Consider the following 23,126-nt stretch of genomic DNA (forward strand, 5'->3'; position numbering starts at 1 on the left):
CCCACCTTCAAAATTCTCCACTGGCTTTCCCTTTCAATCAAGAAAACAAATCCCAACTCCTAATGTTTAGTGTGATCTGGTCTTTGCACGTTTGCCCAACTTTCATTTCTTCATCCTTTTCCCTCCCCTACTCTACTCCCTGGCCACTCTGGCCTTTTCTCGGCGCCTCCGACATACCACGTTTACTTATACCTCTGCCTTTTTCTATCCTGTCTGGGGTCATCTCCCAGGCGCCCACAAGGCCAGCTCCCTCACTTCATTCAGGTCTCTGCTCAGTGTCACTGCTTCACAGGCCTTCCTTTATCACCTGTCCATAAACCACTCTCCCCCCACTCAGGTAATTTGATCATACTTATCCCTTGATGTAAACGCCATTGAGGGCCTGTTACCTGTCCTGTTCACTGCTGTATCCCCATCGCCTAGGACAGTACCTGGCACATAGCTGGCATTCAATAAACGTCTGCTGAACTAATGAATGGAATATAAAAATAAATGCTTAGAGAGTTTTAAAAATCCCATCCTGAAGAAAAATCTGGATTACTATGGTGGTATAGGGACACATAAAGTGGGAGGGCCCATGTGAGGACACTTCCTGTTGGTTCCACAAGCACTTGTCAGGCTCTCTGCAACATGTTACAAAGCACAAAGGAGGGGGAAAAAACCACTGATGATATAATTGCTACTTTCCAATTTAGTACCAGATCTAGGACGTGTAAATACTTCTTAGCCTCTCCAATCCATTTAGTGTGGTCTAAAACCCACCACGTCACTCCCTTGCTTCAAACTCTTGACTCACCAGTGCCCCAAAGACATGGCCCTAACTTCTTGCTGTGGTTTACCCAGAACTTCCTCATCTCACCTCAGTGACCTCACCATCTTCACATCTTGCCTCTTTCTACTCTGGGTACCTCACCCAGCCAAACTGAAATGCTGGCTATTCTCCAAAGATACATTTTCCTTTGCTCCTGAGTTTTCTGCACATTCTGTGTTCTCTACCCGTAACAATCTTCCTACGCCCTCCTGTATCGGTTCATTTTTGCAGCATAAAAGACCACGCCAACTCTCTCTTCCTTCTGCAGGCTTCTTTGCATGTCTCACAGTTCCCAAGAGGAAGAGAAGGCAAACCTCAACATGCAAATACTTTTCAAGTCTCTGCCTGTGTCACACTTGCTAACACCCCATTGACCAAAGAAAGACACGACAACGTCCAGAATGAAGGGCTGGAAAAATAAAGTCCACTTCATGGGAGCAGCGGCACAATCACAATTAGGGCAAGCGTACAGGGACGGGGAAATAACTGTAGTTCTTCTTTGCAAGCAATTTTCCATACTTCCCACCTCAGCTCCTACTTAGAAATCATCTCCTCTAGAAAGATTTTCCTGATCCCTAAAGCCTGACTGAAAAACCTCTCCCATAACCCCTCATATTCACTATTTATTTATTTATTTTTGGCTGTGTTGAGTCTTCGCTGCTGCGCGCAGGCTCTCTAGCTGTGGCGAGCGGGGGCTACTTTGTTGTGGTGCGCAGGCTTTTCTCATTGCGGTGGCTTCTCTTTGCTGCAGAGGACAGACTCTAGGCACACGGGCTCAGTAGTTGCGGCATGCGGGCTGTAGAGCGAAGGCTCAGTAGCTGTGGTGCACAGGCTTAGCTGCTCCGCAGCATGTGGGATCTTCCCGGAGCAGGGCTCCAACCCATTTCCCCTGCGTTGGCAGGCGGCTTCTTAACCACTGCACCACCAGGAAGTCCTCTATTCACTATTACTGCATGTATTAGTCTCCACTACCAACAAATGAGTGAATGAATGAATTACTAAATAAACATTGGACCTCTAGTTCATACCGTCGAGTTGACTGCACTCTCCGTTTTATAGCAATGTTACCTCAGTCTTCCCTACCTGATGGGAAGGTCACTGAAAGGAGGGAGTATGTTCGGTTTCTCTTTTACCTTAATTGCCTAGTACAGTACCTGATATGAAGTAGGTACTTAAAAATATCTTAAAATCAACAAACACATTAACTATAATAAAAGTATAATGGGATAATGTCATTAAAAAAGGCACAAAGTGTTCTTGAGATCCCTGCAAGACTCAGCAGGCTGCAAACATTTAGGAAAATCTGAGACAGCATAAAGCTAATTGAAATAAGAACAAAATGCCCACTGGAGGGGAGAAAAGAAGAGAAAATTAGCCAGAGAAAGCAACACCTTCCCTTTTATTAGATTCACAGCACCTTTTTAAAGTCCAACCTCTCTTTGAAAAATGTTTTTTTGTTATTAACTTCCTCATTAGAAAGCAGACAAACGCTGTCCTTGAAAGGTATGTTTCTCCTTGGTACTGCGCTCAGTCCTCGGGCTGCACTGTGTGGTTTACCAGCAGCAGTCAAATCCAGCATCTCAGAGAAGAGTGCTGTGAAGGCCAGGAGGTAATCAGCTAGAGCCTCCTATACTACATACATATATATATATATATATATATATATATATATATATGTATGCATATATATACATATATGTACACACATTTACATTTTTTAACGAAAATAATATAGGGTTTACAAAGCTCTATTAATTCTTTAAAGTTACATAGGCAAGGTCTACGCTTCAGTATAATCATTTTTTACTTTGGATTAAAGTGGGAATTTTAGCCCTAAAAATAGATTTAAGGTTACCGAACAGAGGCCATATAGCAACACAGACTTGATAAATCTTGATCGTCATACAACTAGACATATGTTGTTGTTATCCTTATGCTGGGTGCTACACATCCCCCATCAATTATCTTCATTTTAACTATAATACAAAAGCAAAATAGTTCACTGAAGTAATCTTCTATTCATTACATTAGCACATATGCCAAATTATACTAACTGCACGATAATCTCTACGTTCAGAGGCTATATTTTTAGCGTGTGCTCATCTCTGCTTCATTAAATACTGCAAGCAACCACAAAAAAAGGAATGCATGTTGTACAGCAAGAGAGAGAACAATGATCTGCAAGGTGATATCTTCCAGGGCAACCAAAGACAAAACAAGTCAGAGAAACAAACCTTACGAGAGATATAAAACTAATTTGCAGTGACATTTAATATATAGTTTTTTTATCGGAAGGAATACATTTAAGTCACAGTTACATGGAAAAACACATAGACTGTGAAATTCCAGGCTTTCTCCTAGAATATTCAAAATGCTCATCAAAAGTCAGTCAGTACAGTAAGGATGGCCACCAGGTGATTGAATAAACAGAATGTCATTTAGTATTTTAAAAACAGATTCTGGGAGTAGAAGCTACCACCAAAATATCCAGAAATCTGAGTTAACTGGTACTCTACTTTGCATACTTGATACTAATAAATATAATAGGTGTTTACAGAGACTATGAATGCAGGGCAATAGCCTAAGGGATAGTCACGGAAAAGAAGAAATGAACACAATCCTGCTGGAGGGAGTACACAGACCTCCTGCTGTTGTTCTGGTCCCCCCCATCCCCCAAACAACAAGGGCCATCTCTTTGGGAAAGAAATCTTTCAATAGCTGAAGCCCATTCCTCTGCCCCCACAAGACCCTAGAGAGCCCAGTGGAAAGTCTCTCAGATGCTGGTATGATTCTTGATCACCAAACTGGACAGGTCCTCTTCATGGCCTCTCAGGTTCTGACTGGCACAACCTCCTTCCCACAGAAGGGGTTAGCACTGTCTGTGAAGCCACAAATGAGGGAACTCTAGAAGGATTAGAAGAAGGAGGTATCTGATGAAAAGGCACCTGCAAGTCTGAAATCCTCTTTGGTGAGGACACTGTACATGCGCTGAGGCAGAGCCCGGGAGTAGGGAGCGGGCCGGGGCACGGTCGTGCGCAAAATGAGCTCCCGGCCCGCAGCGGGTGGGAAGTCTGCCGCCAGGTTCTGCCTCTTCTCTTCTGGGGGGACCATCCTCTTCAGATCCTCCTCCGGCGGAGCCATGGCTGCAGCCTTGAAGAGAATCACATGCTAGTTCAAGAGCAGGCCGAATGCTAAACTCAGATCATTTTGAAGGACAGCTGAATAAGCATGATAAATACATTAAAATGTTCTACATTACTCAGTAATGCAGTCAGTTATGTTACAATTGCTCAAAAATCACAACACAGAAAATGCAAGAAGCTTGAAACACTGCATGAGCAGCCAGAGATTACAAATAAACTGGTGACACAGGAGATAATGACTGCCAGGCAATCTGCTTTGGAAAGTGAGGGCCATATTCAGACATCTGATGAAGAGGGACAATGGAGCTGTTCTGGTTTCTATACATTTCTTCTAGCAATGACCCAAGTCCACGTCTGATGTCCTCAGTCCAGTAAGGAAATGCTGCTCTCCAGAGTCTGGAAAGATGATTTTTTTACCGATTCTTTCAATTCTTTTTAAGGTTCATTTGTCAAATTAAAACTGAGGACACTGGTTTTGTTTGCTGGGTGGGTGACTAATGTAACGCGGAAGTGATAGAGGTCCATGAAATGTAGCAGTGGCCACAAAAGAGAAGTTCTCAATATTAAAGGCATCTATTTTTTCATTAAAATTGAATAAAATACGTATTCAACTAGAGCTTTCATTTTAACTCTGATCACTATGTTTCTTTCACAATACCATCAATTTGGAAAAAAATAATTGTTTTGGCAATGGAAATATGAAATCATGTTATGCTAAACACCAGCAAGAAAGGTATGCCAAACCCAGACTGCTAAAGAGGTGGTTGGTTAGTCTTAATGACCTTATGAAGTTAGAGGGATGGGAAGGAACAAGGAACTATGAGGGACAAAGGCTATTTTGTTACCTCATCAGAAGATTCAGTCAGCTTGAGAAAGGGTGAGAAAAGAAACAGTGATGAAAGGGAAACAAGCAAGATGGTTTAAAAAGAGCTAGACAAGAGACTGCAAGATTATTTCAGAGACAGCATGCACTACGTTAAGGAACATGATCCTGTCAAAAGAATATCAAGACAAAAACACACCACATACAACACACCTAGCCGTCCAACTGAGCAGACAAATCTCACTACTCATGCATCTGATGGCTAAAGAGGCAACGTACAGAGTGTCACTTAATGGGGAAATGATTCAGGAAAAATCTAGCTCTTTTCCCAAAGATTAAGATACTAAAAAAAGTACTCATGTCTTGAAAAATAGATAACCCAATGAATTTAAGACTAGATGTCTGACTTATTAAATTTAGAAAGACTAAGGCAAAATCCAATCAGTGGTTTGCTGAATTCCATTTAAATATGGATATACCACTGACAAATAAAATCATGATGGAAGTTTATTAAAATGTATGATTTTAAGGAAAAGTTCTAAATCTGTAAAATTACTGTAGGCTATAAAATATTTTCAGTGAAATTTTATAACTTTAAAAAAGTTAACATCTTGATTTAATAGAATTGATATAAAGTATCAATTATGAAAAATTATGTGAATAAATTTGAATGGTTTCTATTAATTAACCAGATATTTAAGAGGTGAGTTTAAAAATGTACCAACCAGGTGCTTGTTATATGGCTTACAGTCTGCCAATTCCCTAAAAACATTCACTTCAAGGTTTGAAAGTTTAAAATATTTTAAAATTATATAATGTGGGATGAATGTACAATTTCAGTATCCATTAAAGGGGATTAGCTATACAATGAGCCCAGTGAAAAGATGATACGCTCTTATATTTACTAATGCAGAAAGATAATTACATTGAGTGGAAAATAAGAACAAAGTAAACTATGTAATATAATCCTATTTTGTAAAATTTACATATATTTGTATATACTAGATGTTAACTGTTGATAGTGATCACCAGTGGGTAGTGAGATTAATGTGATTCATTTTTCAGTGTCATTAATTTTTCATTATAATTCTCTGTATTATCCAAATTTTTACATTAAGACTTTACTTACAGTCTCAGGGAAAAAGCTTATTTCCATATTGGGGAAAATAATTTTGCTTACGTATTTAAAACAATGAGAGTGTTCTACTCTCAGCATTAAAAATATTTTATAAATACTTCAGATTTTAAATCGTCTTAACACACAGGTTTTTAAAAATGAAAGAATTTTTGCAGTATAAGGAAAATTCATATTGGTGTTAACAAGGAAATGTGCTTATAAGCGCTGGCTAGTAAACTGACAAATATATCACAGGATGTGAAAACAGACTTGGTTCTGGTTTCATGCCAGAGAGAAAAACAAAATAAATCAAAGTAAGCATCTATTGTTTTCCAGAACTTTAATTTATAAGGAAATATTTGGCTTTTAACTTGAAATCCTTAAATTTAGCGGGCCACCCCATAAATAATCTCAGGTTTTAGTTCTTGCTAAAATTCCTATCAGTATATTTGGCTATGATTTTGAATATATTCAAATTCATATATTCGATGCACTCCAGACCTACGCAAAGGAGATTATGAAGTTTTTATTCCATGTGTAAACCCACGAAAATTCTTTTTCTCATTTGACTGTGAGAATTATACCTTCAAAACTGGGCCATTCTAGTGTCATCACAGTGCTACACAAGGGGCACCCTGTATTTAGTACACTTCAAAATACTTTTATCATAATCTTTACTATTGAGTCCTGATGTGAGAATCACCTACAGAATACCAGCACCTCTTAACCAGTAAACAAGATCAGTACAGAGAGAATCAACCCAAAGTATAACTAATACCATCCTCATAAAAATCCAAATCGTAACAGTTTTAGAATGTCAGAGGTACTATACGATTTTTAAAATTTTTATCAGTAGAGCTAATGACCCAGGAAAGTTTTCAAATTGAGCTTTCTTTCTGTGCTGAAGACTGTTTTCCATAGTCCTAAAAATCTGAATCTTGCTCTTCCTTCTTAGGAACCCTCTGAAGTTAGATCTCTTCACCATTATAAGAATAGTTACATTTACTAACTCCAAGCTAAGTTGTGAATCCATTGCAGTACATGGAGTTTAAAACGGGTAAAACTAAACTCTAATTTGAAAGTAGTAAACATTTTTTCCACAGCACAGCACTGGCCATTGCTAAACAAGTCCCTATCAGATTCATTAACAAGGAATTTCAGGCCATTTTAACTTCTGAAATTTAGGTACTAAAATAAACTTATCATTTTATTTAAACATGTAAGAAAGCAGATGGATTTCAAAGACTAAAAAGTTACTGTTGAGAGTCATTATTTCTTCAGTGTTCGAATCCAATGCTGTTATTAGCAGCTGTAGAATCGGCCATGTGTGGGAATCAAAACAGTACCTTACTGAGCAGAGGCCTGGAGAGATCATGACACAGTCAATAAGGAAATCTCACATACCCTCTGAGCATTCACAAACAGCTTGTGAATGATCCTGCCAGCGTGTCCTCTTCCTGCACCGACAACTAACACCTCAGGTTGCTCCAAAAGGCAACTCACAAACCTGGAAGAGAGAGGTAATGAAAGGATAGAAAACGAGCTGCTCAGTTCACACTGGGTCAATCCTCCCTGATTCATTTCGGGGACAAACCGTCAAAATGATACTGGCGAACCCTACACCAAGGCTGGAGTGGAAATTTTTTAACAGGACAGATCGACATTTGGAATTAAAATCGACTCAAATGACAATCTTACTGCCTTTCAACTGTTTTTGTAAATTTTTTTAAAAGCCCATCTCTGTCAAAGTGTAAGAAAAAATATTCAGTCTATTCCTTCCAGACTATAGAAGATGCTACACTAAATAAAAGATTTTTTAAAATATTTTTAACAACAAAAACCATGTTTAATTTATACAGCAAAGCAATGGTCCTTATTTCTCATTTTTGTTCTTTTAAGGTGTATGAGTGAGTGTGAGTGTGAGTGTGTGTGTGTGCATGCGCTTAAAATACATGTTTTGCTGGGCAAAGTCTCAACTGTAAGCTGTGCCATTATGTGCTGGAAACACTCTACTTCCAAGTATATCGCAGACAACGTATGGTGGAGCTAAGAGAGTCGAAGGCACAGAGCCACCAACTCTGCACCACCTGCTCACTAACTCATACTGCTATCTTAGAAACAATTCCTGTGATTAGAGCATATCCTTCTCATTTAAGAGGAAGGAATTTTCAAGAGCAAAGAAGGCTGGGCGAAAATTTCAACAAAAGATATAATATTCAAACAAGAACTTGTTAAAAGCTATAGCAAATGCCTTGTCATATAATATTAATTATTTATCATCAATAATGCCATTTCTCATGGAAAGACTGATGAAAATTTTAGTTATAACAAATTCAAGCTGCTCAAGTAGCTAATTTGGAAACACTTTATCACCTATTGAAACAACATCGTCCTTTCAAGTACCTCAGGCAAAAAATGGACAGGGACCCACAGTGACAGGCTCCCTTCGAAATGGTCCAAATCTTGGAAGGAGGAAAAGACTGACCCAATAATTTGCCTCATCATGGAGAGGCCATCTGGTCACCCTTTCAAAACACATTCACAAAGCACAGAAGGTATGCACATTTGCTACCACAAATCTTGTTCAGAAGATTTAGTAACTCTTTAGTAAATCTCGTGTAAAAACTAAGAATATTCAGCAGAAATAGTTTCAAAACACCTCTGCCTGTACTTAAGGAACAGTGAGAGTGGAAAGCAAAGCTCTGGGGCCCTGCAAGTAACAAAGAGTAAACAGCCAGTTCCTCCACAGGCAACTACTCCAAGAGCAAACAAGGACACTCCTAGAAAGAGAGACCTGGAAGCCTTCGTTCTAAAAGTAGGAGGAATGGAAACACGTGGCAAATACTCAAGAGATACAGGAGAGGTCAAATCCTATGATAAATATTTCTCTGTCTCTAGCCAATGTTTGTTACAAAAAATAGAGGAACACTACAAAAGATTCTCAATATTTTACAAAAATTTTCTAAAGAGAGTGGTGGCTTTTCCTATTTGCAGATAAAAATGAGTTAATCAGATAGCAATTACCTTTCAAGATCTTCCTTTTCCTCCTCTTGTTCACATTTCTCAGTTCCAAACTTGGCTTTCAGTGAGCGGGCTCTAGCAATTATAGCTTCTACATTAGTAATTTGATGGATGATTTCCTAACAGTGTGAAAGGGGAGAGGCATACATTGGAAGACAGCAAAAAGCCTTTAAAAAATGTATCTTTAAAATAATTATTGCCAACTGGGGAGAACACTTGGAAAGATCAGACTTACTTCCAATTTCTTGTCTTCTGGATTGGGGAAGTGCAAAACTTTACTGGAATGAGATATTATTTGCTTTATAATCTTCTTAACTGAAGAAATGTTTTCCAGACTTTCTATTTTTAAAAATATCAAAGCCATCATTAGATGTTAGGCAAAATCTACTTTTATTTTGGAAATGAACTAATGACTAATCAAATAAGACATTTACCTTCCTCCTTTACCTTGAGTACGGCTGCATGAATTACACAAGGTAACAGGTGCCTAGCAAGGTCTGCAGGTTTCTGTACTGCCAGATAGTGCAGCACCTGAAGGAGACATGAAGTGAGATAACTGATCAATGCAGTTGTCAAAGAATAAAGCAGCCATTTATTGGGTCGGCCAACAGGTTCGTTCACTTTTTTCCATGAGATGGCTCTAGCAGCAACTTAGTTTTCTTTAACTTCATTCGAAATAATTTTGTTAGATCGTATGTGACAGCTGTCATATCAGTGTGCATTCAAAAAAAGACTTAGCAAAATTGGTGGATTTTTGTGTAGCCATTTTAATATTGAAGATGGAAGAAAAAAAGCAACATTTTTGGCATATTATGCTTTATTATTTCAAGAAAGGTAAAAACGCACCTGAAATGCAAAAAAAAAGGTTTGTGCAGTGTATGGAGAAGGTGCTGTGACTGATTAAACACGTCAAAAGTGGTTTGAGAAGTTTCGTGTCGGAGATTTCTTGTTGGATGATGCTCCACGCTCGGGAAGACCAGTTGAAGTTGACAAGGATCAAATTGAGACACTGAGAACAATCAACGTTATACCACGCAGGAGACAGATGACATACTCAAAACATCCAAATCGAGCGTTGAAAATTTGCACCAGCTTGGTTATGTGATGTTTGGGTTCCACATAAGTTAAGCGAACAAAACCTTCTTGACCATATTTCTGCGTGTGATTCTCTACTTAAACATAATGAAAACGTTCCGGGTTTTTGTTTGTTTGTTTATTTATTTATTTATTTATGGCTGCATTGGGTCTTCGTTACTGCACGCAGGCTTTCTCTACTTATGGCAAACGGGAGCTACTCTTTGTTGTGGTGCACGGGCTCTAGTTGTGGCACATGGGCCCAGTAGTTGTGGCTTGTCGGCTCAAGCGCAGGCTCAGTAGTCGTGGCGCACAGGCTTAGTTGCTCCGTGGCATGTGGGATCTTCCCAGACCAGGGCTCGAACCCGTGTCCCCTGCACTGGCAGGCAGATTCTTAACCACTGCACCACCAGGGAAGTCCCAAACGTTCCATTTTTAAAACAGACTGTGATAGGCAATGAAACAATAGAACAATGTGGAATGGAAGAGATCGTGGGGCAAGCGAAATGAACCACCACCAACCACAACAAAGGCTGGTCTTCGTGCAAAGAAGGTGATGTTGTGTATATGGTGGGATTGGAAGGGAGTCCTCTATTATGAGCTCCTTCCAGAAAACCAAATGATTAATTCCAACAAATACTGCTCCCAAAAAGACCAACTGAAAGCAGCACTCAATGAAAAGTATCCAGAATTAGTCAACAGTAAATGCATAATCTTCCATGAGGATAATGCAAGACCACATGTTTCTTTGATGATGAAACAAAAACAGTTACAGCTTGGCTGGGAAGTTCTGATTCACTGGTTGTATTCACCGGACATTGCACCTTTGGATTTCCATTTATCTCGGTCTTTACAAAATTCTCTTAATGGAAAAAATTTCAATTCCCTGAAAGACTGTAAAAGGCACCTGGAACAGTTCTTTGCTCAAAAAGATAAACCGAAGGCACTTTTTGGCCAACCCGATGAAAGAGTACCACTGAACTCACATCTGTAACAAGGGTAGAGATGAGCTCTCTTCTCTTCTCTTAGTACCTACCGCTGCTCATTCAGGTAAGTAGCTGCTACTCCCAAAGGTAAGAATAATGTTACTGAAATCATCTAAGAACTTCAATCCTTAATAATGGTGAATACTCTCATAATTTTTTTTCCTACTTCCATATGTAATACATGCAGATTAGGAAAATACAAAGAAAATTTAAACCACCTGAAAATTATACCACCTAGAAATAATAATTGTTAGTGGTGGAGCATTTTCATTCCAGGATTTTTTAAAGATTTTGAATATACATAATATATTAAGTGAACTAATATTAAGTATGTAAAATACTGTTTTGTAACCTGCATTCCTCAGTTAAGATTTCTAAACATTGCTAGTGACCTTCCTCTAAATTTTTTGGTTTTATTGTTTTCTAAAATGGAAATTGTTTTATTATTTTTCTGATTAAAAAAACACACAGAAAAGTATGTATAACACTTGGACCCTACCTTTAAGCTCTTTATTCAACAGCAGTAAAGACAAAAGAAATATAATCTCAAAATATGAGCCTGGCTGATAAATGCTCACAGATCTCAAAAGTACATAAGTAAATACAAAGAAGTATAATGCAAAAGTTCTCTAGAAATCCTACTTCCTAAGGAACAACACAGTTTTGTATTTTTCTTCTCAGACTTATTTCTATAAACACAAAGATACAGATGCATATGCAATTTCTTAACAAAAACTCATACACCATTTCATAACTTGCTTTGCTCATTTAATGATTTATGTTTAAAATTATTTGCCTTGGAGGGTTTTGCATTTTGAAACGTTTTTAAAATTTAAAAACTTTTTAAAAATACACATACCCAGAGTATTTTATAAATACAGAAAACACAAACACTCGTTTATACACCAATGAGCTTAAGAAACACATCACCAGTACCTTCCAAGTCCCCCTTGTGCCCTCCCTTCTTTCATTTTTCTTCATAGCTGTCTCACATATGTACGTAGCCCTAAACAATGTGTTGCTTAGTTTTGTCTGGTTTTAATTCTTTGTATAAATGGATTGCTTCTGGTTATGCTCCTCAGTGACTTGTTTTTCATTCAGCATTATTTCTGAGATGCATAGATGTTAATACTGGTACATGCTCTAGTCTACCCATTTTCACTGCTGTATTAAAATGCCCCCCCATTTTTTGACTATTAAAATAATGTTCCTGTCACACTATTTCATATGTTTGTGGTGCATATGTAGAGGAATTTCTTCAGGATATCTATCTAAAAATAGACAATGCCAAAATTATTATTTTTCAAATACTGAAGTCATATTCCAAATTATTTTACCAAGTATTTGAACAGATTTACATTCTTATATAGAGTAATAATATGAGTTCCCACTGTTGAACATCCTTGTTAACACTATTCCAAATGCTGTTTTCCTTAACTCACAGAAAAACAAATTTCCAAGAATACAAAATATTTGTACACCCTTTGCCTACATTGATCTGCTAACCTTCTACCTCATCTCTTTTATCACAGGTATCTCTCCTCCTCTGTAGGTGCATAAAATATATACACACATACATTTTTTTCTGAATAATTTGAGATCAAGTTCCATATACGATGTCCCTTTAACTCCAAGTATCTGTATTTCCTAAAATTAAAAATGTAGTTAAACTAAATTAACACTGATCAAATACTTTTAATCTAAGCTATTATCCTTAGTACAACTTTGTCAACTGACTGAATAATGTCTTTTATAACCTTTTCCCACCACCATACGGGATCCAGTTAAAGATCATGCATTGGCTTTAGTTATCACACCTCTCTAATCTCAATGAATCTGGAAGTTTTCCAGTCTGTCTTTTTTAACATTGACATTTTGAGTATAGTCATCCTCCCTTTTTTGGTGAACTAAATTCCATACTTTATTCCTATTTCCTTAGTTTTAAGGAATTGAGATATAATTTACATACCATAAAATTCACTTTAAAATGTACATTTCAGTGGTTTTTAGCATATTTGCAAGTTTATGCAACTATCACCACTATCTAAGTCCAGAAAATTTTCATTACCCCAAAAAGAAACCCAGTGGCCAAAAGCAGTCACTACCCCCTATCCCCCAGCAACTACTAAACGAACTTTCCTTCACCATGGACTTGCCTATTCTGGATAATCCATGTAAGTGGAACCATGTAATATGTGGCCTTCTGTTTCTGGCTTCTTTCACTCAGCATAATGCTTTCAAGGTTCATCTGTGTTACAACATATATCAGAACTCCATTTTTATGGCTGAGTTATATTCCATTGTGTGGATATACAACATTTTGTTTATCTATCCATCAGTTGATAGACATTTGGATTAGTTTCACTTTGGGGCTATTATGAATAATGAGGCTCTCAATATTTGTTTTTATCTAATGTCCCTTTCCTATTCCAGGATCCCATCCAGGATATCACATTATATTTAGTAGTAATGTTTCTAGGCTCCCCTTGGATGTGACAGTTTCTCAGACTTTCTTGTTTTTACTGGCCTTAGACAGTTTTGAGGAATTCTAGTCTGGTATTTTGTAAAAAGTCCCTCAATTATGACTTATTTGCTGTTTTTCTGATAATTAAACTGCAGTTATATGTTTTGGGGAGGAAGACCAAAGAGGTAGAGAGCCATCTTCATCATATCAAGATGTGACTTATTATCCCTGTTGTCTCCCCTGCTCACCTGGCTAAGGTGGTGTTTGTCAGGTTTCTGCACTGTACAGCTCATTTCCCCTATGCTGCACACTGTACTACAGAAGGAAGTCACCGTGCACAGCCCACACTTATGGAGTGCAGAGGTATGCTCCATTTCCTTGATGGCAGAGTAGATTTAGAGTTCTTATGCATGGGAGATTTGTCTCTCCTCTCCAATTTATTCCATGATTTATTTTTATCGCTATAGACTCAAGGATATTTATATTTTGATTATAATCCAATACTTTTTTATTATTGTGCAAATTGTTCCAGTGTTGGCCATTGGGTAATCTTTCAGTTGGTTCCTGTGTTTCTTTAATCTTCTCCCACAGTTGTGTGTATTTTGTTTTTTTTAGCTCTTTTTAAAACACAGTGTTTCTCATTTGGGGTTTCTCTAATGTTTCCTCATTATTAGATGCAGATTATGCACTCTTGGACCAAACAGTACATAAGTGATGTTGGACCCTTCAGATTATCACATCTCAATGCAGACAATCTGCCCCTTATTGGTGATATTCATTTTGATCATTCAGTCAAGGTACTGTCCCATTTCTCCAGTGCATACTTATTATTTATTCCCTTGCAATTCAGAAGTATAATCTGTAAAGAGCCACTTTAAAACCATGCAAGTATGACACTCTTCACCCAGATTTCCACCTAGACTTAAAATCTATTGATGATTCTTACCTGAACCAGTTACAATAAATATGGTTGTAAAATGAAGTTTCCAACTCCAACGTATCCTCTATATTTATCATTCATCTTTGTGCTGAAATGCCCTCCCTTCTCTCCCATTTCTTTATTTATCTACATATTATCAATGTGGACCCATGGGTTATGATTTCTATCCAATGGTTTATAATTCATTACTGTCCTTATCTGGCACTCAAATTGTCCAGATTTGGCCAGTAAGAGCCCCTTCAACCTAGCTACTTATGAAATGCCCCCATCTTTTTTAAAAACCCTTCCTTATTTTCTGGCAACACATGATCTTCCACATATCTTACACCTTCCCTGCCCCAATCCTGAAATCAGCCGTTTCTCTGAAGAAAGCATGGTTCCTTTTAGTAAGGAATGTTCTAGAAATCAAAATATATGTGCTCACTGCTACCAGGATGTCACTGCTTCTAGATCCCTACAGAAGTGAGCTAGGAAATGTATGCTTATATATATACATATGTACATACCCACATACCTATCCGTATTTTAGAAACCTATGAGTCCATACCAATACCTCCAATTCCAATCACTGCCACTGGGTCTTCTTTGCCTTCCTCAATTCCACGTTTGCATCTCACTTCCACAATGAGAATTCTGGCTCCCAACAATACCAAATTACTCCTTTGCTCAAACAATAATCCATCTACAAGGTTCAGAATTGCTTACCCATATCACTATAAAAACAAACCTAGAAAGTACGAGTTTAAGATTTGTTTCCTGTGGTCTCCCGCCACCCACCACACCTGAAGGTATACAGTCAAACATATCTTTTGTCCATAAATTACCTGAATTAGATTTCTTCCTCCCACTCCATCCCCCTTTCAGTATAGATGTTATTCATTTGAAATACAGCTAGTTTATCTCAGCTTGCTTTCAGTCTTAGGTTATTTCCCCTCTTTCTATTCTTCTTGATTTAAGTTTTGAATGTAGACCATTACATTCTTCCAGAGTCAAATGTATACAGAAAGCACACTCTTTTCTAAGTGTAACCCCTGCCCCCCATATTCCTCCCACTCTATCTTTCCCTCCCCCTCCAAACCTTCTGGGTAACTAATTTCAGTGTTTTCTGGTTTATCCTTACTGAGTGTCTTTTTGTAAACATAAATAGATATGTTTTCTTAATTGCCGCCCCCCCCCGTTTTTTTAAACACAAAATGAAGCTATACTCTTATACTTTATTTTTATACTCGTTTATACTTTACTATACTCCTTGATACTTTTATACTTTACTTTTATACACTTTTATACTTCTCTCTTAAAAACATATCCTAGAAGCTGGTTTCTATCAGTTAATAAAGGTTTTTCTCCTTTTTTCTTTTTCTTTTTTAAACCGCTACATAGTACTCAGTTATGCAGATGAACTACAGTGTATTCCACAAAGCTCCTAAGCTTGGGCATGTAGATAGTTTCCTTATTTTGTAATTACAAGTAATGCAGCAATGAATAACTTAATGCATCTGTATTTTTGTTCTGTTGAAAAGTCCTAGAAATGGGATTGCTTTAAGTGAAAGGGTAAATGCATATGTAAATTTTGTTAAATACTGCCAAATTCCCCTCCACAAGGGCCTGGACCATCTAGCCTCTTACCAGTACTGTATGAGAGGGCCTGGTGCCTCATGGCCTCACTATTTATCAAGCTTTTGAATTTTTGCCAATCTGATTGTGAGAAATGGTTATCTCAGTACAGTTTTAATTTGCATTTCTCTTATCATGAATGAAGTTGAACATCTTTTGATAGGTTTAAGGGTAATTATCCTTTTCATGGTGAGTTCTCTACTCATATCTCCTGACCATTTTTCTATAGTATTTGGCCCTTTATCTGCAATACATATTCTCCCAGTTTACAAATATTTCTCTCGGTTTATCATTTGTCTTTTGAATTTACTTTTCTTTTTGTCATGCAAGAGTTTTTTTTTTTAAAACAAATTCTATCAATCACATTTTTAACTGCATCTCGGTTTTGACTCCTTTCTCTAAATTCAGGTTACAGAGGAATTCACCCATGTTTTCTTCTAGTGCTCCTACAGCTTCATCTTCAGTCCATTCTTGTCTATGGTATATGAGAGAGAACTAATTTATCTTTTTCCAAAAGGTTATTGTTATCTCAAGACCATTTATTAAAAAGGCCATCTATACCCCAGTGATTGAGATGCCATCTTCATCATATAGTAGATTTCCACATGTAGTTATGGACTTTTCCATTCTGTTTCACTGAGCTATTTTTGCGCCAGTATCACATTATTTAAATAGTGAGGCTTTGTACTGTGCTTTAAAATCTGGTTGGGTTAGTTGCCACCCTTTCCCTCCCTTCCCCCATAGCTCTTTCTTTTCAACCTGTTCTTAGCTATTCCTGGATGTGCTTTTTAAACAACAATTCACCCACTTAAAGTGTACAATTCAGTGGTTTTAGGTATATTTACAGAGTTGTACAACCAAAAACCACAATCAATTTTATAACATTTGCAGCACCCCAAAAAGAAATCCATTAACGTCTTCTCTCCAAACCCCTGAGTCCTAACTTGCATTTTTATTTCTCCATATGAACTTTAGTACCAACTTGTCTGGCTCCATAATAAAGCCTTTTCGTGTTTTTATTGGGATTGCATTAAATTTATAAATTGATTTAGGTAGAACTGACCTTAATGATATTGAGACTTCCTAACCAGGAACAAGGGTTATCTTTCTATTTGTTCAACTGTGTTTTTCAGGAGCGTTTTGTTTTCTTTATTCAGATTTCAAAGATTTCTTGTTAAAGTTTATTCCCAAGTATTTTAATGGCTTTTCTTCTTATAGTGAAAAGATAATGACATTCACATCTTCAGAATAGCTATTATTTGTGTACATGAGTGCTACTAGTTGTATATTAACTTTATATCCTGCTACCTTGCTGAATTCTTTTGCTTGAATTAGTTTTAACAATGATTCTTTAGATTTTTTCCAGTATACTGCCACATAATCTGCAAAGTGTTTTTCTTTTTAGCTCCTATGCCTCTGCTTCATAATGATACAATTTTCTACTTAGACTTGTTAATCCAGTCAATTATACTGTATAAATAGAGTTCCAAATAATCATCCTTGCATTCAATCAACATGTGTTATTTTCTTAAAGTGATAATAGAGTCTGTTCACTTAGCATTTTTGCATTCAATTTCTTATTACTGGTCTGTAACTTTTTTTTTGTATGCTGTCTCTATCAGGTTTAGGTACATTGTTATAGTTACTTCATAAAAAGATTCTGCAAAATTTCCTTCAATTACTATGCATTGAAACAATTTGTGCAGCATTGGAACTACATGGTCTCTCTATTCCCCTGTGAAACCATCTAGGCCTGGTGCTTTTTTACAGGGTTATTCCTTGATAACTGTCTCTATTTCTTCTTTGGAAACTGGTCTGTTTATATATACTTTGTCTTTACTGGGGTCAGTTTTGGTACACTGCATTTTCCTAAGAAGTTATCCATTTCATCTCAGTTTTCAAATTTTCAGTATGTTTAAAAAAATACTTCCTCTGAATCAATAGTCATTTGCCCTTTTCATCATTTATTTTGCATATGCATGCTTTTTTCCCTTTCTTTTGTGATTAAGGTAGCCAACGGCTTATCTACTTTGATTTTTTTTTTAAACCAGATTAATTTGATCTGTTTTTCTGTTCTCTACCTCACTGTTATCTGCATTTTATCTTTATGACTGCCCTTCCTTAATTTTCATCTGGTTTTACTTTGTTGTTCTTTTTCTAGGTTTTTGAGTTAGGAATTTATTAATCCAATAATTTTCATTCTTTTGCTTTTTTAAATAATTTTTTAAATAAATTTATTTTATTATTTATTTTTGGCTACATTGGGTCTTCATTGCTGTGTGTGGGCTTTCTCTAGTTGCAGCGTACAGGCTTCTCATTGTGGTGGCTTCTCTTGTTGCGGAGCACAGGCTCTAGGTGCACGGGCTTCAGTAATTGTGGCTCGCGGGCTCTAGAGTGCAGGCTCAGTAGTTGTGGCGCAGACTTAGTTGCTCCGCAGCATGTGGGATCTTCGCGGACCAGAGATTGAACCCGTGTCCCCTGCACCGGCAGGCGGATTCTTAACCACTGCACCACCTCTTTTGCTTTTTCTTGATGTAGGTATTTAGGGCTATGGATTTTCCTTTGATCGCTTCTTAAATATATCCTATAGGCTCTGTTATGCAGTATTTTCATCATCATTATTTTTCAGGAATTCTATAGTTCCTCTTTGTATTTCCCCTTTCACCTCAGTGCTGTTTAAATTTCCAGTTGGAAGGCCTAGGGTTTTTAACTTTTAATTACTAGCTTTATTGCAGAGATCAGAGTATTGGTCTTATTGCCACTATGAAACCCACTGATGTTTTCTTTGTGCCCTAATATACTATCAGTTTTTTGTTTTTGTTTCTTTGTATAAATTTTTTTTTCTTTTTTGGGGGTGCTGCATTGGGTCTTCGTTGCTGCACACGGGCTTTCTCTAGTTGCAGTGAGCAGGGGCTACTCTTTGTTGTGGTGCATAGGCTTCTCATTGAGGTGGCTTCTCTTGTAGCGGAGCATGGGCTCTTGGTGTGCGGGCTTCAGTTGTTGTGGCCCACGGGCTCAGTAGTTGTGACTCGCGGGCTCTAGAGCTCAGGCTCAATAGTTGTGGCGCATGGGCTTAGTTGCTCCACGGCATGTGGTTATCTTCCCAGACCAGGGCTTGAACCTGTGTCCCTTGCATTGGCAGGTGGATTCTTAACCACTGCACCACCAGGGAAGTCCCTACTATCAGTTTTTGTGAATGTTCCATGTGTGCTTGAAAAGAAAGTACAGTTTCTATTATCAAGGTATAGTGTTTGAGATACATCTAAAAGATCAACCTTATTATCTTGTTTAGATCTTTTCTTAGTTTTGTTTACCTGTCTTGTATTGAGTGTGTTAAAAGTCCTCTGTTATTAGTGTGTTTTGATCTATTTCTTTTTGCATCTCCCATGGTTTCTGTTTTATACAAATGGTTACCGTGTTATCTAGTACATAAACATTAACAACTATATATCCTCATTGTGAAATATCACTTTTAGACTATAAAGCATCCTTGTGTATCTCATTTAATGCTTTTCTGCTTCAATTCTATTTTGTCTGGCATTAGGATTAAAACTCCTGCTTTTTTAACGTTTTCATTTACCTGGTAAATCTCTGTCCATTGTTTACTTTGTAGCCTTTCTGAAGGCTACAGGTTTAGGTACATTGTTATAGTTACTTCATAAAAAGAATAACAGAATGCCTTGTTGACAGCAGAGTTGGGTTTTATATGACTATCTTATACTGTAATTACTCTGCATGTGATAAGATTTTTATTATGTGTGTTACTCTATTTGGTGTGTGTTGTTTGCTTTTGAATAATTTTTCCATTGTACTTAGGAAGGTTTATATTTTTATTCTAGTATATAACCTTGTATTAATACCTTTTATGCTGCCCTTAATTCACTTATATCTTTATCTATTTTATGAACTGGTCTGATAATTTTAAATGGTATCCTTTGCTTACCACTTATTATCTGTGTAACAGTCAATGATTTCATTCTACTTTCCTCCTTCTTTTTCCATCCTAACTTTTATAGCTGCATTCTCTCTACTTTGCCGCCCTAATATACAGTTTTTACATATGCTTCTTCTACCCAAGTCCCCATCTAGTTTTAGTCTTAGCTCTAAAATTAAATAAATGAAATGCTCACCCATAAGCCCTTTGCCAAAGTTTCCCTAGTCATCTCTTGGTTGGGTAAGTTCATCCTCCTATACTATGTTGTTCAATAAGGCAGCCACTAGCCAAATGCAGCCATTTAGAAATCCAGTTCCTATGTTATACAAGCCACATTTCAAGTGCTCATTAAAGCCACATATGGCCAGGGGCTACCATTTTGGACAGCATAGCTATAACCATTCTGAACACTGCAGGAAGTTCTATTGGACTGGGGCAGCTGTAGTGGACTCCTCAGGAAGGGCACACGTATACAGTTATATGGGCAAAATCTCAGAGAAAACATTTTTTATAGCCTTCACTACCTGGACATCTCAGTGGAATGTAAAATCTTTAGTGTGTATTTTTTCCTTATACTTCTTGAAAACTCTGCTCCACACTGCCCTGCTGTTGAGAAATCTGACAACTCTCTCGTTCTCTTTCCCTTGTAAATTATTTTCATGTTTTTGCCTGCAGGGTCTGAGTTTCTTGTTTTTGTTTTTAAAATATTTAAGGTCTAGTAGTATTACAGTGACATAATTTGGAGCTCACTACTCCTAGTCCACTTTCCCCTGTACCCAGTGAGCCCTTTCAATGTGTAAATTTGGGTTTTCTTTCATAACCAGAAAGTTTTCTTAAATTGCAGTTTTATTAGTTCTGTTCTAGTGCTCTGATTTTTCTGCTTCAAGGACTCTGATAAAATGAGTATTATTCCTACTCTACCTATCTTTCATTTTTCTATTTTCTCCCCAGTCCCTTTACTCCTTTATCTCATTTTCTCTTGGCTGTTTTGCTGCTTTTCCTCAATGCCTTTTATTAAATTTAAATATGAACCTATTCTTCTGTGGGTGCCATGTAATTTAGTCTTTGTTTTTGATATGGTTGTCTTTTTCTTATACTTCTATCCTGAGTTAAATCAACAGTAGTTTCATTTCTTTGTGGGGTTTTGGATTCATTTGTGCTCTTGTTTTTAGTATTTCTAATTAAACATGATTTTTCATATCCCCCATACTTGTTTGAGAATATTTGACTCAGTTTGGACTGTCATGTTACAATTTTCTTCTGCTTTGTGGTCAGTTTTCTGGGAAATGTTTTTATTAGCTGAAATGATCCAATTTGTGCTTTCCGTTTTTTATAGTAGTTTCATATAGATGTGGTCTGCTCTTTACTATTATTGGTCATGTCACAGTTCAAAAGTGCCCTCTTCTGCATAATTTCTTTAATGGATGGCGGGAGATGAGGGAGGTTGATATGTCTTATTTCTCTTTCATTCCTACAGAATCTTTAATCTTCCCCTTGTTTCCTTCGTTCCCATCAATGCTTTATCTCTAAGGGGTATATCATTCCCACTTATCTACCTGGTTCGTCCTAAGGCAGAGTCTCTCTGAGTGTCCACTTCTGGTCCTGCTTACTGTCAAGCCACGTCCCTGTAGCCAGTGCTGTTAACTCTCAAGCCCTACCTGTGTTGAGTATTTTGACACTTAGTGTTAGGAGCAATCTTTCTGGAGTGACTGGGCTGCATTTAAGTCTTCTGTATCCCTCAGCATTTCTTCTTAAGACTCCCTGTCCATACTCTCTACACCCACAGGCTTACAACGGTGGGAAATCCACTGGAATCTGGCTTATTTCTCTACTTACTTAGTTAATTCAAAGATCACTGTAATCTCTAACTGTAGTAATGCTGACAGCATGGATTTCTGTACTCTACTTAATTTCATGGGGTCTTTTGGGAGTTGGGTGGGTAGAAGGGTATGTGGGACAACTTGATATCAGGTGGCTGCCAATATTCTCCAGAACTCCAATGTTTTTTTTAATAATTGCAACGCAGTCTACTAAATGATATATCATAATTTATTAAACAAAGCCTTATTTTTGGAAATGTTGGCTGTATCTACTTTTTCACTATGAAACTTTTTGAACATCATTCTTGAACACTGATCTTTATGTATCTCTCATTATTCCTTTAATACAGTTTTTTGGCAGTAGAACTGCTAAGTCAAAAGACATGATCATTTTTAAGGCTTTTGACATATGCTGTGAGATGGTCCAATGGTAACCATTCTATGTAAAATATGCATGTCTTATTCTTTGGACTACCTGTAACCAGTTCTAAAATCTTAAATGTGAATATTCAATATGTAAAAGGTTCATTACATTTCAATGCTTTGCTTCTCAAGTATGTCCAAAGCTTTCATATCTATCATAGTTTTTAAAATACTAGAACAACAATTAGCAGTATACTCAAACGTCAGTTACCTTTTCTGCTTCCCGTGTATCATCAAAGAGTCTCCTTTGCCTTCTAGCGGGAATTGGCTTAGCTGTTTCCCAGGCTTCTACCCACATATTGCTTGGAATCTTCATTCGGGCGCTCAGTTCTCCTTTCAGAACCATGTTGCCCTTTTCATCAATCACTTCCTCTTCAATGTAATCCCGGGGTGAGTACCACCTCACAAAATCTTCCAGAAAACAACCTGGATTAGCTGCCTAAAACAGACAAAAAATTCAGCAGAATCAAATAAAAATCAACAGTTATTGATAAACCTGTTTTCAAAAATCATACTTTCACTTTCACAAAAAGACCAACCTTTACAAAATCTAGTATGTGACTTGAGTTACAATGTCACCTTTAAATCAGGTCAGATGTTAAAGCACCAAAAGTACTTTATTTTTGCTGCCCCCATTTTATAGAAAAAGAAAACATTTTCATTTGATGAATTTGGAAATAAAAATTTGATGTAAAGTGAAAATAAATCTCAGACTATAAGTTAATTTAAAATTATAGTATAATAACTACTCAATACTTAGAAAAGTATCAATAAGCTCAAGTCAAGTAAATTAAATAATACACAACATGATCAGAATAATAACCCAATGATGGAAAAGTTCTGCTCTTTTTTTCCTCGATAAGTCAATACTGATACTGCAATAAATATCAGCTAACCTCAAAAATGTTCTATTCAGCCATCAAATTCTCATGCTTTATATAACAAGTTACCATTAC

At 37.1% G+C, this 23,126-nt stretch overlaps 1 protein-coding gene across 2 annotated transcripts in view; it reads right to left on the bottom strand.

The window, feature by feature from the left end:
* Positions 1–2,193: 2,193 nt before the first annotated feature.
* RAB3GAP1 (RAB3 GTPase activating protein catalytic subunit 1) overlaps positions 2,194–23,126 on the bottom strand; it is a 119,220-nt gene continuing 98,287 nt past the window's right edge. For both annotated transcript variants that reach the window (XM_024764103.1, XM_024764104.1), the window contains 6 exons: positions 22,382–22,609; positions 9,350–9,446; positions 9,151–9,254; positions 8,919–9,034; positions 7,299–7,401; positions 2,194–3,961 (listed from right to left, as the gene is read on the bottom strand). In XM_024764103.1, coding sequence (XP_024619871.1) covers positions 3,725–3,961; positions 7,299–7,401; positions 8,919–9,034; positions 9,151–9,254; positions 9,350–9,446; positions 22,382–22,609 — 885 coding nt within the window. In that variant the 3' untranslated portion in view covers positions 2,194–3,724. The remainder of the gene's footprint in view (positions 3,962–7,298; positions 7,402–8,918; positions 9,035–9,150; positions 9,255–9,349; positions 9,447–22,381; positions 22,610–23,126) is intronic.

The sequence above is a fragment of the Neophocaena asiaeorientalis genome, unplaced genomic scaffold, assembly GCF_003031525.2.
Source record: "Neophocaena asiaeorientalis asiaeorientalis breed wild unplaced genomic scaffold, Neophocaena_asiaeorientalis_V1.1 scaffold102, whole genome shotgun sequence".
In the NCBI taxonomy this organism is placed as follows: Eukaryota; Metazoa; Chordata; class Mammalia; order Artiodactyla; family Phocoenidae; genus Neophocaena; species Neophocaena asiaeorientalis.